The 18,635-nt window shown below is 39.9% G+C and overlaps 1 protein-coding gene across 1 annotated transcript in view; it reads left to right on the top strand.

The window, feature by feature from the left end:
- The window catches only part of LOC150075717 (solute carrier family 35 member F5), a 202,303-nt gene that overhangs the window by 83,510 nt on the left and 100,158 nt on the right, over window positions 1–18,635 (top strand). Inside the window, exon 6 of the mRNA XM_090387847.1 lies at window positions 10,711–10,847. Coding sequence (XP_090243973.1) covers window positions 10,711–10,847 — 137 coding nt within the window. The remainder of the gene's footprint in view (window positions 1–10,710; window positions 10,848–18,635) is intronic.

Below are 18,635 nucleotides of genomic sequence, written 5' to 3'. Positions count from 1 at the left end.
TGAAAATGAAGCTAAAAGGGAGGCGGTTTTCCAGTGATGAGGACCTTCTACGGGCATGGGACAACGAGTGTGCTTTACTCCCTAGTGAAACTTGGCAGAACTGGTTTAAAGATTGGTTTCGGAGGATGGAGAGGTGTATTGAATGTAGAGGAAATTACTTTGAAAAAATTAAATAAACAAAGCTGTATTGCAAAACTTTCCTAGTACCCTTTGTATATACACTGTACACACACACACAGCCAACCGGATGGGTAAAGTGCCTGCCTGGCAACCCAAAGGTCGCGGGTTCAAATTCCCCCCCCCCCTCGGGCTTGGATCAGCGTAGTGCAAAAACCTTGGAAGGTGCATTATGGCCACAGAAGCCAATGCGCCAACAACTGTAAAAAACAAATAATAAAAAAATAAAAATAAAAATAAAAAAACACACACACACAGTGAACGAAGAGTTATGACCACCTAGTAATGGACCATAGCTCACAGTATAAAAAGCCAAACAGCTTCGTATACTAGATCATTGGTAATTTGCATCTCATTATACAAGTCAAAGTAATAAAGTGGCAGTTATGGAACATTGTGAAGGTATCATGGAGTTTCAAGAGGGCATGATTATAGAAGTTTGTGCGTTGGGTGCTTCCATATCAGAAACAGCATATTTTGGTGGTTGCCCACATCGCACTATAGTTAAGGTGTACACGCAGTGGGGTCAGGCAAGTCAAACCACCTCCTGCTGAGAAAACTATAAAGGATTGTGCAAGGTGGATATTTGTGGTGAGTGAAGGGTGCAGTGTGTTGAACAGGCTGAACAGTAGGTCACTGTGCAACAGTTGACATCGCACTATAATATGGGGAATAAGAATATCCCAAATAACAATGCATCACACACTCAGACATACAAAGTGCTACTCAAAAGTTCCTGAACTGTATTTATAAAATAAATTAGACTCGCCCAGGGCCTTATTCGCTACCATCACCTTCAAAGTAGTTCCCTTTAGAGCTTAAACACTGATCCCAGTGCTTCTCCCATGATTTTAATGCATCCTGAAAGTCCTTCTTCGTCATAGTGTTCAACACCGCCTGCAGTTCGATTTGGATATCCTCTGCACTGTCAAACCTCCGACCCTTCAGCTTAATTTTCATTCTAGGGAAGAGGAAGGAGTCACATGGGGGCTAAGTTTGGCGAATGAGGGTAAGATTGTCACAGTTGTTGGATGCCAAAAACTGTGCCGCAGCGAGAAATCTGTGGGCAGGCGCATTGTTATGATGAAGGACCCAGTTCTTTGTGTGCCACTTATGTGCACGTTTCCTCCTGACGGCTTCCCTTAGCTGCCTCAGGACATTGCAGTAGAACTTTGCGTTGATGGTCTGGCCAGGAGGGACAAATTCCTTATGGATAATCTTATCAATGTCTAAAAAATAGACCAGCATGCACTTCACATTGCTCCTCACTTGTCGCGCTTTCTTCGGTTGGGGCAAAGATGGGGTCTTCTGCTGGAGTGATTGTTGCTTGGTTTCTGGGTCATACCCATACACCCAATTCTCGTCACCAGTAACGAATGCAGAAAAGAAGTTTTGAGCACCCTGGTCTGTTCTTAAGATTTCTGCTAAATTCCATGTGATGCTGCTTTTGGCCTTCATTCAGTAACTATGGCATGAACTTGGCCCCAATCCTTCTCGTGTTCAACTCGTCTGACAAAATCCGCTGACACATGCTATACGATAGTCCTACAATGTCACAAATGTAGTGGATGGTCTGCCTGCAGTCTTCACAGATCGCCGCCCAAACTTTTGCAACATTTTCCAGAGTGGTGGAGGCCCAGATCAATCGTCGTCGTCAACCGACATTCGACTGTTTTTAAAACGGTTAAACCAGTAGTAGGTCTGCATCTGACCTAAATCATCGTCACGAAAAGTTTGTTTCAACTTCTTATGGGTTTCTGCTGCTGTATCATTAAGAAGGAAACAAAACTCTATGCAAGCACGTTGCTCTCTCACAGCAGCCATTGCAACAATTGCAGGCTACGCGGAACACACCGCCAAAAAACTGCGCATAAATATTCAATGACTGTGTCCAGCCCAATGCCACGTGGCACACTGATTCACAAAGGATACATGCAGTGTTACTTAGCGCCACAAGTCCGTACTAGACGTAGTTCCCAAGCAACATTCAAATTTCGGGAACATTTGGGTAGCACCTCGTATGAGGTTCCACAGCAGACGACCCACAAGACACCCTCTCCTCACTGCTGATCATCATTGATGGCAAATGCTCTGATGTCAACAACATGCTGGTTGGATACTGGAGGAATGAAAATGAGTGTGATGGTCAGATGAATCAAAATACTTGGTGCAACACAAGTCCATGGATCCGTTGTGTATGGTACCCACTGTCCAGGCAGGTGGTGGCAGTTGCATAATATGAGGCATGTTTAGCTGGCAAGGAGTAGTACCCCTGGTGTGTATCAATTAACATTTCACCGGTGAGGTTTACTGACAGCTCTTACTTGCTGTATTGTATTTTTTCACAGACAGAATCAGGACTGTCCAAGACGATAATGTGCCATATCATCAGGCCTGCAGTGTGCACAAGTGGTTTGAGGAACACAGTAAAGATATCACCCATCTTGATTGGCCTTCAAATTCGCCTGACCTGAATCCAGTTGAACACCTGTAGGATGTTTTGGAACAGGAAATGTGAGGCATATGGATACACACAACTGTCATCTATTCCGATGCTGTGGAAAGCCTTGTAGGCTGCATGGCTGCAGGTCCCTACAGATGACTTCAGACATCTAATGGAGTTAATGTCTAGGCAATTAGCAGCTGTTATCCATGTGAACAGTGGCACAACATGGTGTTAGATAGGTGGTCATAATTCAGTGATCACTCAGTGTATATTTGTAATAAAATTTAAAAATAACTAAATGCATAAGGCATAATACGTTAAGAGTTTATTATCTATATAATATCAGTGTATAAATACACCATAGACAACTCTTAAGAAACTACAAAGTAGTTGTTGTAGCCATCATTTGCTCTATTTCTCATATTGTGCTCTGCCTTCACGATGAGTTGCCATGATATTGCACTACCTCGAATAAGTAATGTTCACTAATAGAGAAGACTATTGTTACTTATTCTCGGTGAGTACCACCACCCAGACGGCACCGTTTCAAGGCTATTGGCCTATCATCAGAGCACAATATGAGAAACAGAGCAAATGATGCCTACAACAACTACTTTCTAGTTTCTTAACAGTTGTCTATGGTGTATCTATACACCGATATTATATAGATTTGTGATAAAAGAAACACTCTGAGGTCAGTGGTAAAATGCTTTTTAACATTCTATAAAGAAAATGACCAGAATAACTGAAATAATTCTTTAATTGCAATCCAAACATAAAATCAGTGTTTACCTCATGTATGATGATGAAAATCTCTATATAAAATGACTGTGTATATGTAAAATTTGGAAATTTATAAATGGAATAAAAACGTAATATACTAACTTTACGATATAATATTATAATACAGCCATAGCACAGGAACTGTTGCCAGTTGATATTGTCTTTTATCAACAGTTATTACTGTAACGTTGGCAACACATTACAGTGCTGCTTTTTTTTTTTATCTCTTAATATCTTTTTCAAAACTGTGGCACAGAATTTAATGAAAAAAAATCAAATCGCTGAACTGAAAAAAAAAAAAAAAAAACAGTTAGTAAAAACATTACTATTAATATCAGCTGTATGGTGCAAAAGAGCCCTAGGCTTCAGAGGTGGACTGGGTCAAAAATTCTTACCTGGGATAATTTGTAGCAGTCTCATACTAGTATTTTTGACCATATTTGGAGGAAGTCTGGGTGGAGGGGGTTACAAAAACCTAGAATAATTGGTGATCATTATTTTTTAATAAATTTTAAATATAAATTTAAATATATAAAGATATGTACCTATATTTATTTCGATGTGTACACTATTATGTATCACACTTTAATTTTACATTCGGGTCTAAGCATATATAGATTCTCGAATCCATGGGTGGTCCAATTAACACGAATTGAGCACTAAAGTAACGTTCACAAGCGACAATTCAGTGATGTCCTTAAAACCTGTACAACTGACTACTAAGTCTTATGGCCAGTCTGCCTCTGCTATGCTTACTTGCACCATATGGCTAATACTAATAGTATTGACTTCTGGTGTTGCTACGTAATGTGCTTGGCCTAGTCTGGGAGAATCCTTAACACCTTCAGTAGTATTGTTAAATTTATTCACCTACTTGTAGACTTGTTGTTGACTTGGACACATCAACATACTGAGCCAACAATTTCTGAAATTTCAGCAGGTTTTATTCCTTCCATTCAAAAATAAGATTACAGATTGCATCCTTATTAGCATTAGCATTAGTAGAGGCATTTGATGCAAGAAAGCAAGCTTATGCAGCATCAGCCAAAAAAAAAAAAAAAAAAACCCACTTCCACTTCACCCCTCTGTTCGTTCAAAATACCTGTCCAGCTGAGCCTTAAACTTATTTAGGCTATCAACCTCCACCACAAGGGATGGAAGTCTGTTCCACCAACCAACCACCCGCTGGCTAAAGGCAAATTTCCGCACGTCTATCCTACATCTGTCTTTCCTCAATTTGAATTTATGCCCTCTCAGGTGATTTTTCTGAGCTAGAGGAAGAATCCCATCAGCATTGAGCATGCTTAAACCATTCAAGGCTTTATACACCTCTATCAGATCACCTCGCTGGTGCCTAGTCTCCAGACACTGTAATTTGCAAAACTTAAGCAGCCTTTCTTCGTAAGAGCACCCCTTTTTTCCATTCACTAATCTTGTTGCCCTTCTCTGTACTCGTTCCAGCAGCTCTACATCCTTCTTGAAATGAGGCTTCCAGACCTGTATACAGTACTCTAGGTGTGGCCTGACCATTGCCTTATACAATGGAATAATCACCTTCTTATCCCTGCTGGAAAAATTCCTGTATATCATTGTTTGTTTGTTATTTGATTTTTAGGAGCATTAGCAACTAAGGCCATATTGCTCCGGGAAATGCAGTGGTCATTCACTGACCTTTCCGCATCCTCCGTATTTGGTGGTGACGGGCTCGAACCTCGGTCTAATCAAGAAGCGTGTGCTACGCACTGCTGCTCCTTCCCACCTGGCTACGGAGGCGCCGTATATCATTGACAATACTCCATGAGCTACTCTTGCAGCCCATCTGCACTGCTCAGAGAACTTCATATCTGCTTGCACAACCACCCCCAAGTCCCTTTCATTCTCTACCACTGTCAGTGTAGTACCACAGAGTTGATACGTTGCTCTGGGGTTGCTGTTTCCCATGTGTAGTACTTTACATTTGTCAATGTTAAACTTCATTTGCCACCTCTCAGCCCATCTGCTCAACCTTTCCAGATCCTGTTGCAGCAGCATAGTGTCAGTAGTGTCCTTGACAACCCTGCCAACCTTTATATTGTCTGCAAACTTGGACATTAAGCTTGATATACCATCATCAATATCATTTATAACAGAAAACAATAATGGACCCAACACTGAACCCTGAGGGACTCCACTAATAACATTAGTCCACGATGAGCAGTGTCCATTGATTACTACTCTCTGTCTTCTCCCCCTCAACCACCCCTTTATCCATAGCAGCAATTTGCCTCCAATGTCACACTGCTCCAATTTGTGTAGCAGTCTTCCATGTGCAACAGTATCAAAAGCCTTTCTAAGATCCAAGTATATAATATCAAAGTTATTCCCTGCATCCAGTTCTTTTGTGACTGCATCATAGTATCCAATCAAGTTGGTCAGGCAAGACTTCCCCTTAACAAAACCATGCTGTGTCTGAGCTATAACTGAAGTCTTGTCTAAATGATCCTGCAGTGCTTCTTTAACCAGTGCCTCCATTAATTTTCCTGGAACAGAAGTTAAGCTCACAGGTCTATAATTACTTGTGTCAGCCTTTGATCCTCCTTTGTGAATTGGGGTCACATTTGCACATTTCCAGTCTATGGGTACCTCCCCTGAGTCCAAGGAAGCTCTCATAATTATGGCTAAGGGTTTGCTTACTTCCTTTGCTGCCTCCTTTAATATAACTGGATAGATCCCATCCACCCCGGGTGCCTTTCTTGTGTTTATCTTCAACAGTTTCTCCTCCACTTTACTCCCAGTTATTTCAAGATTCTGTAGCTTACTGCTAGAGTTGAATACACCTCTGGCATTCCCCTTGCTGAATAACTCCTCATGTGTGAATGTCGATGCAAAATATTCATTTAGTTTGTTAGCTACCTGAGCAGGATCATCAACAGTTGACCCATCAATATCAAGTGGACCAATCTGATTCATCCCCTTCCTTCTAGAGTTTACATAAGTAAAGAACTCTTTGCTGTTTTTCTTTGCATCCCTTGCCAAGGATTTCTCGTAATCTGCCTTCGCCTGCCTAACCTCCTTTGTAACTTGGTTGCATATCAACTTGTATCTATCATAGGCTTCTGTGTCATGTGTTAATTTGTAAGTATCCCATGCATTTTTCGTCTCTGCCATATGCCTCATTAGTTCATCTGACATCCATTTTGGCCTAAACCTTGAACAATATTTCTTAGTTGGTATGTAAAGCCTAGTAGCTTCCAAGATAAGTTCTTTGAATGCTTCCCATTTTGAATTTGCTGTTGGTAACATCATCAGTTGGTCCCACTGTATAGAATTTAAATACTGTCTCAGTCCATCGTAGTCGCCTTTACGGAAGCAATAACCCTTCCCTTTACCCCTAATGGTAGTTACCTCTTTGAGTAAATCCCACTTCAGCACACTGTGATCACTGCCACCTGGTGGTTCATTTATCTGCAGAGTCTTAATGCATGAAGAATCACTGCTGATAATCAAATCAAGAGTATTACTCCCTCTAGTTGCCTCCCGAACATGCTGATGTAGAAAACAATCATCCAATAAATCCACAAAAGACCTGCTAGTGCGTGAGTAACCAGCCCCCAAATTCCAGTCAATATCTGGGAAATTAAAATCTCCCATTATAAGACTCTCTGATTTACTGGCCCACTCTATTTCCCTGTACAGTTCCTTATTATACTCATCAGAGTCATTAGGCCTATAGCACACTCCTACTCTCAATTTTGATCTCCCAATGCTTATGTCACACCAAACTGACTCAACACTGCACTGTCCAGCAATGTCGACTGGCTTCACGTCCTTGGTTTTTATGTGTTTCTTAACTAATAGCATAACCCCTCCCCCCTTCCTATCCTGTCTATCCTTTCTGTAGACGTTGTACTCCCCAAATTGCAGTTCTGCATCCCTTATATCTGTGTGACACCACGTCTCTGATATCCCGACAATATCTGCCTTTGATGTTTTGAGCAATACCTCAAATTCATCAAATTTATTTACTAAACTCCTAGCATTGGTGTACACACAAGTATACCTGCACCTGTTTCTATTCTTAGCTACCCTAACACAACCCATGTGTTTACTTGTACCGCAATGGCTCCCAGCAGTCTCTGAAATACCATGCATCTTGTTTTTCAGGCTTCTGCTCATTCTAATAGAAGCAGTGCAAAAATCTCTTTCACCTCTGCCAGTGGCTACTGTCAATCTATTGGTCTTTGTCTCCCCCCAAGCTAGCAGTTTTCCGACCCACCTAACACTGCCTCGATAGCATCAGCAAATATTCTTGCACCCTTTCTATTTAAGTGTATCCCATCCCTGTAGAAGCAATCTCTCCTGTTAAGAGGTACAGTCCAGGCTGAAAAAAATTCTACCCCTTGAGCCTTGCACAATCTTTCCAGGGCCGAATTGATCGACAAGGCTCTCATCATATACTCCCTCCTATCGTGTCTGGTCAGAATTGCAGACACTTTCAAATTCAACCCTAATTCTCGGCTTTTGTTTAGCAGTGACCTGTACTTGTTAAGTAATTCTGCCGGTCTCCTACTCTTAATATTATTAGTGCCAACGTGTACAACTATATCACCTTTTGTGCCCTTAAAAGATGATATTCGCTCTACAACGTCATCAACCTTTGCCCCTGGCAGACATACCCTGGTCCTGTTCCACCTATCATTTTTACAAAGCATGGTCCCCGTTTCCCTGACAATAGAGTCACCAACAACTACTAGTTCCTTCGGGACCAGCGCATTCTGCCTTGGGGGTTGCCTCTGTGTCATGCGATTCCCAAGTGCAAGCACTGGCGTTGATGTGGGCAGCTGAGAGCTTGATGGGCCCCTCAATTTAGTTTCTTCGAGGGCATCCACCCTGTCCTTCAAGCTCTCATATAGGCCCACAAGAACGCCGAGTTGTCGCCTGATATCGATACACTCCTTGCATCGCGCGCACACAAAGACATCCCCCATGGCAGTATCATGTCCCGTACCCGATTGCTCTGTAAACATCAAGCAAACAGTGCATTTTATAAGGCTGTGAGTCAGAGGACAACTGCCCCCCTCAGTTCTGCTCTGAGCCACAGCACTTCCATTAGCTTGAGCCTTTTGCTTTGCTGCTCTGGTCTGAGTCATGATCCTATTAATTTTATTAAATAATTATAATTAATTATGTTATGTTATTAATTATGTTAAATATAATTAATTATATTACGTTCGTAATCTAAGTCGTTATATGTATTTATTTAAACGTACAATTTAACTGCTAACGAAGTTCAACTAACGCTATCGTATCACAATGGCGGGAAATTTACGAACGGTAGCGGAGTTGAAACACGTGGAAACCCTTACCGATGCTTTTATGCAATTACAAGGCCGTGTAAAGAATAAATACACCAAATTAATCAGAAAATCACAAAATAATGTTATACTATTAAATTTAAATCAAAAGTTTTAGAAAAACAATAATTTCAAATCAATAAATAAGAAAAATCCACTTAGCAGCTTTGAACACGACTGTCCCTAGTAGCCTCGTCAGCAGACTTATCTTGGTACGTTGCAGCTAGAATGTCACCACCTTCGAAAGTGACTATTTACAAATAATGCTAGTGGATGGTGCTTTGTGGGCGCTCATTTTGAGTACTCTGTCTTGTGTCAGACTATTGATTGCTCACAAAGTTATCATCAGTGTTTACATAATATATATATAGGAAGTTTTGTGCTAGCCATTGAGTAATTGATTACCTGAATAAGCAGAAGAATTTCAAGTTAAACTGTGGGAGCACCATACTTTTGAGCAGCTTATTAGCATATACATTAGTATATGGCGCTCCCACCACTTTTTAGTTTTAAGCATTATAAAAATAGATTAAAAGTGAATTGATCAATCTGTTCATCACTAATTTGATTGTAGTTTAATAATCTGTAATATCAGTGCTATCATGTATGTAGTTATGGAGAAAATTAGTACACCTTCTGAAATTTCTTGTGGTTGAAAACACTGAAGAAATTCTGAACTAAAGTATAGCATGATAAGAATTGTTCTCTCAAAAACAACCAAACCAACTCTAGGAAGGCTTTTGATACTGTTGCACATGGAAGACTGCTGTACAAATTGGAGCAGTGTGGCATTAAGGGCAGGTCACTGCTATCGATAAAGGGATGGTTGAGTGGGAGAAGACAGAGAGTGGTAATCAATAGACACTGCTCTTCGTGGACTAATGTTATTAGTGGAGTCCTCCAGGTTCAGTGTTGGGTCCATTGTTGTTTTCTGTATTTAATAATGATATTGATGATGGTATATCAGGCTTAATGTCCAAGTTTGCAGACAATACAAAGTTTGGCAGTTTTGTTAATAACAGTAAAAAAAAAAGGGTAAAGTGCAGCCATTATCAACCCACTGCAAGATGGAAGCCTCCTCAACAATTCATGCCGAGGGAAATGGACCATAATCTGTCACGCTGGTCCATTGCGGGTTGGCAGAGTGACTATTCAGCAGTCAGGGACTTGAACCCCATTCTACTCAAAGCGCGTGTGCTACTGCACTCCCACTCCTGACCACTCAGCTATGGATGACAGTACACTACTGCAAGAGGATCTAGAAAAGTTGAGGAGATGGGCTGAGAGGTGGCAACTGAAGTTTAGCATTGACAAATGTAAAGTACTGCATATGGAAAGCAGTAACCCCAGAGTAACGTATCAACTGGGTGGTACTACACTTAGGGTGGTAGAGAATGAAAAGGACCTGGATGTAATTGTGGAGTCAGATATGAAGTTTTCTGAGCAGTGCAGATGGTCTGCAAGAGCAGCCCGTGGTGTCTTGTCAGTGATGTGCAGGAAGTTTTCTAGCCAGGATAAGGAGGCGATTATCCTCTTGTATAAGGCAATGGTCAGGCCACACCTTGAGTACTGTATACAGTTCTGGAGGCCTCATTTTAGGAAGGATGTAGAGCTTATGGAGCGAGTACAGAAAAGGGAAACAAGGTTAGTGAATGGAACAAAGGGTTGCTCTTACAAAGAAGGGTTTAAGTTTTGCGAATTAGAGTTGTGGATGGTTTTCAGCATGGTTGGTTCAGCTGCCAGGTACATTATGCAATTTCTGTTACCAATAGCTGAAGTGAATGTAAGTTTAGAATGAAGAAATGAAAAAAATAATTATTCCTGTTAGGTATCAAAGTAAAATGAATATATTTTACATTCATTTCCAAAGTGGAAAAAAAGATTTCCATGAAAGAGTGTCACCCTACATTCTTGCAGTGGAAATCATAATAAAATTTTATAGTGAATTGTTTTCTAATATTTTTTTTTCAGAATCTCAGGCAGAAGATGCTTTGTTAGCTAGATTGTCATACCCTGCAACTCTCAGAGCTCAAGAAGCAGTTATACGAGCAGCAAGTAAATTAACGGTGAAGCAAGTATCAAGAATTGCACTTATGTTTTGTTTGTTGGTAAGAGATATCTCTCCTCTTCTGAAAAGTATTGAATGTAGAATGCAAATATTGTAATTTCTCCATAGTTTTGAAATTGAAATGTTTTATTATTTTTCAATTTCCAAATAATGACATTAAAAGTCAGGCATGCAAAGTTCTGGAGCTTTTATAATTTTCCAGAATTTTAACCACAAGTAAGAAGAAATAAATTTTGTGGATTTATTTAGATTAAATCTGCAACCTGTTTTTACAGGGAGATTCTAATTAATTTGAATTGTTGAATTAATATGTATATTTCTTAGTTTCAGAAGTGTATAGAATTGCAGCAAGTCCAGTTGTTCTGTGACAGCCAAATGTTCACATTGAAATGAATTACAAAAACAAAGTTTCATAAATACAAACTATTGGAGAAAGCTAATAGACACTACATCAGCAAGTTGGTTTAGTGAAGTTTAAGGTGGGGGGGGGACTGGTATTTCAGTAGGTGAGAATTTTTTTTTTTGTTTGTTTGTTTGTTTTAATGGCCAGCACAGCAAAAGCTTGCTTTTGTCTTTTGTCCTTCGTTAACCAGACAGCATCTATGTAGATTAATGCAACGGTTATGGAATTGAAAGTTATTGTTTACTTGGAATTATACATGCAGAGAACCTGTCAGGTATCATACAGTTATTTACTATTTTTGCTTTCTGCTTCAGCGTGTTAGGTTTGGCTTCAGTATACTGTGATCAGTTGCTGAAGCCAAAACTAGCATGTTGACTGATGTGTCTGTCTCAGAAATTAGATATTCTTTGTTTTAAGTTTAATTATTGTATAAAATGTGTTTTTGTCTCTGATTTTTTTTTTCTGTTTATTATTTTATTTGAAAAAACACATTAATACATGTAGAAATTTAAATTTAAGCACACAGGTTTTCTGAGCTGTCAGATAGCACTGACATGGTTTCGTTCTTGTTTTAAGACATTACCAATTATGACTATCATCAACCGGTGCAATACCACCACTTTGCTTATTGGAGGCTTGAAGCGGTGAAACACATGTTTAGTCTCTAGAGCTAAATTCTGGTCAACCCTTCTCCATCTCTTCCATCATGCAATATGATTGATGACTTTTGAGGTTATGATGAACATCGTGGTGAGATCCAATATTCCTTACATTTTGAGGGTACATCTCTAAAATGGTGTTCGCAGGCCAGCCGCTAGTTAGTATACCGGACCGAACCTATTGGTAACTCTCTAAGAGGCTTCCGGATCAGCTAGTGTAGTAGTAGTAGTGGCATGTGATGCAAGATAGCAAGTGTATGAGCTTATGCAGCATCAGCCAAAAAAAAAAAAAAAAAAATCACACCATTCCCTCCAAATGCTTGTCCCGTTCCTCCTTAAATTTATTTAACCTATCAACTTCCACAACGACAGATGGAAGTTTGTTCCAGCAATTAACCACCCGCCAGCTAAAGGCAAATTTCCGCACATCTATTCTACATTTGTCTTTTCTTAATTTGAATTTATGCCCCCTTAGGTTCGTAATCTGAACAAGTGTAAGGATCCCATCAGAATTCAGCGTGCTCAACCCATTCAAGGCCTTATACACCTCAATCAGATCACCGCGCAGGTGCCTAGTCTCCAGCCACTGCAATTTGCAGAACTTAAGCCTCTCTTGGTAAGAGAATCCCTTCATTCCCCTCACCAATCTTATTGCCCTTCTCTGTACATGCTCAAGTAAATCTACATCCTTCTTAAAATGAGGCCTCCAGACCTGTATGCAGTACTCAAGGCGTGGCCTGACCATTGCCTTATACAGAGGGACAATCACCTCCTTCTCCCTGCTAGCAAAATTCCTATATATCATTGACAAAACCCCATGACCTGCCCTGGCAGCCTGTCTGCATTGCTCAGAAAACTTCATATCTGACTGCACAATTACTCCCAGGTCTTTTTCATTTTCTACCACCTTAAGTGTAGTACCACACAGTTGGTACGTTTCTCCTGGGTTACTTATACCCATATGCAGTACTTTGCATTTGTCAAGGTTAAACTTCAGTTGCCACTTCTTAGCCCATGTGCCCAAATTATCTAGATCCTGTTGCAGTAGCACACTGTCATTAACAACCCTGCCAACCTTTGTATCATCTGCAAACTTCGACATTAAGCATGATATACCTTCATCAATATCATTGATAAATATACAAAACAACAGTGGATCTAACACCGAACCCTGTGGGACATTAGTCCACGAAGAGCAGCACCCATTGATTACCACCCTCTGTCTTCTCCCACTTAACCATCCTTTTATCCATTGTAGCAACTTACCCTTAATGCCATTCTGCTCCAATTTGTACAATAGTCTTCCATGCGCAACAGTGTCAAAAGCTTTCCTGAAATCCAAATATATGATATCAAAATTATTTTTTGCATCTAGTTCCTTTGTGACCACATCATAATATCAAATCAAATTTACAGTTAAAAGGTTATTCAAAAGGTATTTTTAAAATTCTTTATGGACATTCCAGAAGGAAACAAACCCATGCTGTGTCTGAATTATTGCTGCAGTCTTGTCTAGATGATCCTGCAATGCATCTTTAACCAGTGACTCCATTATTTTACCCGGAACAGAAGTTAAACTAACTGGTCTGTAATTACTCGTGTCACCCTTTGATCCCCCTTTGTGAATTGGGGATACATTTTCACATCTCCAGTCTGTGGGAACCTCCCCTGAGTCCAAGGATGCTCTCATAATTATGGCTAAGGGTTTGCTTAGTTGCTTTGCCGCCTCCTTTAATATAACTGGATAGATCCCATCCACCCCAGGTGCTTTTCTTATGTTTAACTTCAACAATTTCTCCTCCACTTTGCTTTCAGTTATTACAAAATCATTAAGTATCCTGCTACAATTTGATAACCTTCTGCCATTTTCAAACCTTAATAATTCCTCATGTGTGAATGTAGATTGAAAATACTCATTGTTTGTTTGCTATCTGAGCAGGATCATCAACAGTCGAACCATCGATGTCAAGTGGACCAATCAGATTCATCTCCTTCCTTTTAGAGTTTATATAAGTAAAGAAATCCTTGCTGTTTTTCTTATCATCTTTTGCCAAGGATTTCTCGTAATCTGCCTTCGCCTGCCTAACCTCCTTTGTGACCTGATTACAGACTAGCTTATATCTGCCATAGGCTTCTGAGTCGCTTGATAATTTATATGTATCCCATGCATTTTTCTTCTCAGTTACGAGTGTAATTAGTTCATTAGATAACCATTTAGGCCTAAACTTTGAACAATATTTCTTAATAGGTATGAAACCTTTAGTAGCATCCACGATTAATTTCTTGAATGCTTCCCACTTAGAATTTACTGTTGGTAACATCGTCAGTTTATCCCACTGTACAGAATTTTAAAACTGTCTGAGACCACTGTACTCACTTTACGGAAGCAAAAACCCTTTCCTTTACCCCTGATGGTAATTAAATCTTTAAGTAAATCCCACATCAGTACAGTGTGATCACTGCCACCTAGTGGTTCCTTTATCTGCAAATTCTTAACACACAAATGATCACTGCTGATAACCAGATCAAGAGTATTACCTTCTCTGGTTGCCTTTCGAACATGCTGCTGCAGAAAACAATCATCCAATGAATCCACAAAAGTCTGACTAGTGTGTGAGTGACCAACGCACAAGTTCCAATCAATATCTGGAAAGTTAAAATCCCCCATTATAAGACATTCCGATTTACTAGCCCACTCTATTTCTCTGTACAATTATTCATTGTACTCATTCGAGTCATTAGGCCTATAACACACTCCTACTCTTATTTTTGCTTTCGCCATGCTTATGTCACACCAAACTGACTCAACAGTGCACTGTTCATCTATATCAACTGGATGCACTTCTTTTGATTTTATATTTTTCTTAATTAACAGCATAACACCTCCTCCCTTTCTATCCTGTCTATCCTTTCTGTACATATTATACTCCCCAAATTCCAGTTCAGCATTCCTTATATCTGTGTGACACCATGTCTCTGGTATCCCAACAATATCCGCCTTTGATATAATTTTGCTACCTCTACTCTGCCAGATAGTGACTGGAGGGAGTCTGAGTAGTGTTTATGCGGGGAGCATTGTCGAGGCCATGTTATGGCAAGGATCTCGGTATATTCTTACCATCTGTATGCCATATCCAAAAATTTCATTACTTCATACAGCATGTCCCACCCACTTTTTCTTACTATTGAATACACCATGAATTGTCAAACTAATAGAGCAAGCTTATCTGCGAAAAGATCTAAACCTCCCAAGCATTTCCAAATTCATTTCACAAATATATGTGGTTCAATTCTAATCTTAACGGTGTCCATTTCCACTTGCAGTCTGCCAAACCCCATGTACTTTTTCTGACAGAATCTCAGTTATCGCTGTGCTCATCTCAGATGTCCAGATTATGACTCTTTTCGCCTCAAAGGTGCTACTTGTGCATATGTCCGTTCTGATATTCCCTGTCAGAGACTTGGCAATTTGGAATCTCCTCTCTTTGTTCTTCTCTGGCTTAAAATCTCTCTACCTCATTGTGTCATATTCATCTGTTGTCTCTACCGTTCTCCCAACTCCACTAATCACTTGGAGCTTTTTGACTTCCTCTCTTTGCAACTTGACTTTCTCCAGTCCAACTTTCCTAACAGTGAGGTAATTTTCCTTGGTGATTTTAATGTTCACAACTCCAGCTGGCTTCCGTTTTCTAGTCACACCGACCCAGCTGATCGAGATAGAGGCTTTTGCAATTACTAATGACTTAGCACAGATTGTTCATTTACCTACAAGAATACCAGACAATCCTAATCATACAGCGAATACGCTTGATCTTTTTCTCACAAACAACTCTTCTAAGTACATAGTCGAAGTGAGAGGTCCTTTAGGCACTTCAGATCACAACTTGGTGATTGTCTCTTCTCCAATGGAACCTTTATCTCATGGTTATTCCCAATCTCATTGATTGGTATTACAAGAATGCAAAATGGGATGACCTGCGAGATTTCTTTTCTTCTTTTCCTTCGTCGGATTACTGTTTCAAAAGTTCTGATGTAAACGTTTGCACAGATCGTGTCAGTGAAATTATTCTTGCAGGAATGGAATCCTTTATCCCACACTCCACTTTAAAATCTCGTCCTTTATCTAAACCTTGGTTTTCCAATAAATGTGCTAAGGCTATTCAAGAGAAGAATGTTGCATATCGTAATTGGCTTGTTTCTAACTCTTCAGTTTCATTTTCTGCCTATACCAAAGTTCGCAACAATTGTAAAGCAATTATTAACCAGTCCAGAGTAGAGTTTGAACAGGCTAAGAGTAGAAAACTCGCTTCTTGCCCTAATGTTAGCCGAGCATTCTGATGTCTTGCCAAAGCTATTGGCTGCAACTTTTGTCCATCTCTGCTCCCACCTCTGTCCAAACCAGATGACTCTGTTGTCACTTCAGCCAAGGATAAAGCTGACCTGCTAGCATCCCATATTTCTTTCAACTCATGCATTAACGATCTTGGTAAAACACCTCCCACTATTCCCAACACGCTACATTCAATGCCTCCTGTGGTCTTCCGTGAAAAGGACGTCAGAAGGATTTTGGCGAATCTTGATGCTAAGAAAGCTCCAGGTCCCGATGGTATTTCTCCTTTTGTTCTCAAAGCCTGTGCTCCTGAACTTACTCCTATTCTTTGCCACCTTTTTTCACTTTCTTATTCCAAAGGTGTTTTTCCTTCTGCTTGGAAATTTGCCCATATCCAGCCAGTTCCTAGAAAGGGTGACAAATCCCTGCCATCCAATTATCGTCTCATTGCAATTACTTCTACTCTTTCTGTAGTAATGGAGAAATCACTTAATCGCCAAATTTTAAACTGCCTAGATTCCGTCTGATCAACGATCGCCAGTGTGGATTCCGTCAGTGTCGATCCACTGGTGATATCCTGGCTTATATTACCCATTTATGGACTAATTCAATGGAAAGGTTCGGTGAAACACAAGTAGTTGCTCTTGACATCTCAAAGGCTTTTGATCGTGTTTGGCATAAAGGTCTTCTAAACAAGCTTCCATCTTATGGTTTGCCAACTGTTTTTAGTAATTGGTTATCCAGTTTTCTCTCTGATCGTTCACTGAGGGTGATGGTAGATGGCTCTCTGTCTACTAACTTCTCCACTAATGCGGGTGTCCCCCAAGGTTCAGTTCTTTCCCCCACTCTTTTCCTCTTGTATATTAATGACCTTCTTCCAATGACTGGAAATCTTATCCATAGTTTTGCCCGTGATAGCACATTGCATTCCACTTTCCATTTTGAGAAACCTTGTCCTGCTCAATTAGCTTCAACTTCTCGAAAATGTGTTACCAATTCCTTAAATGCCGATCTTCAGGTAATTCTCCAGTGGGGCAAAGACAACTTAGTTGATTTCAACCCTTCTAAAACTCAGTCTTGTCTTATATCTCGCAAAAAGGATTCTTCTGCTCCTATGCTTATCTTTAGTGACACTCCGATTTCTAGGCAAAATGATATATCTCTTTTGGGGATTACACTGACTTCTAATCTCCCTTGGCACAAGCACATTACAAATATTGCTACCTCTGCATCTAAAAAACTTGGTTTTCTCTTTTGCTCTCGGCGTTACGTTTCTTCCAACCAGCTGCTCATTTTGTATAAATTGCAAATCCGCCCTGCCATGGAATATTGTTCCCATATCTGGGACAGTGCCCCCAAAACCTCTCTCAGGCTTTTTGATTCCATTCAGAAGAGGGCAGTTAGGTTAATTAAGCCGCCACCAGCCAACATCCATTTACTGTCCAACTTAACTCACAGAACCAACTTTTCATCTTCCTCGTTTATACATTCAACTGCCGTTTTCTGGAACAACCTTCCTTCATACATATTTCCTGAAAATTGCAGTCTACAGAGGTTCAAGTCCAATCTCAACAAATATCTTCTTTCGTCTTCTCAACTTCCAACCCAAGCACGCTATTAAGTACTATAGGTTCTAATGCCTCTCGTGTTTGGGATTTATATAAAAAAAAAAAAAAAAAAAATCTTGTTTTCAGCAGAAATGAATTTAAAAAAAATTATTAATATTTCAGATTTATTAAAATTATTAAATAATCACATATTGCAATCCTTTAGTAAAAGATCAACCGGGAATGGGGGGGTCTACTTGACATATAATTCAAACGACTTGTTTCCTAAAATAAAAACCAAAGCTGGGCTCCTCCACACTACACCTTGTTTGTTACGAACAGAGGTAAGACTACTCAAGGATCAATTACTATGATTTCGTCAGTGGTCACCCTAGATCAGTGAGATAACTGTTGAGAAGTTCTTTGTGTTTTGTTGGTTGAATATTAAGTACTAACTGCAGCTTTCTTTACGTTTCTAAATTTATTTTACCTAATAATAGTTCCTAAAAGATCCATATTGAATACTTTCCAGGATATCGTGACTCGGTGGAAATGGCGGATTTATGATTCGTATGTGAGCCATTAGCATTTGCAGAGGCATACGATGCAAGAAAGCAAACTTATACAGCATCAGCCAAAAAAAAAAAAAAAACACCAACACTTTCCATTTGCTCCAAAACTTTGTCCAGTTCTTCCTTGAATTTATTTAAGCTATCAGTTTCCATGACCAATGGAAGTCTCTTCTGGCAATCAGCCACCCACTGGCTAAAGCAAATTTCCGCAAATCTATTCTACAACTGTCTTTCCTCAACTTGGATTTATGCCCCCTCAGGTTTGTATTCTGAGCAATAGGAAGAATCTCATTGGCATTGAGCTGCCCAAACCATTC

The sequence above is a fragment of the Mastigoproctus giganteus genome, chromosome 13, assembly GCF_048544385.1.
Source record: "Mastigoproctus giganteus isolate SK-2022 chromosome 13, ASM4854438v1, whole genome shotgun sequence".
NCBI classification, from domain to species: Eukaryota; Metazoa; Arthropoda; class Arachnida; order Uropygi; family Thelyphonidae; genus Mastigoproctus; species Mastigoproctus giganteus.
This window is presented reverse-complemented; position numbering and strand designations above follow the sequence as displayed.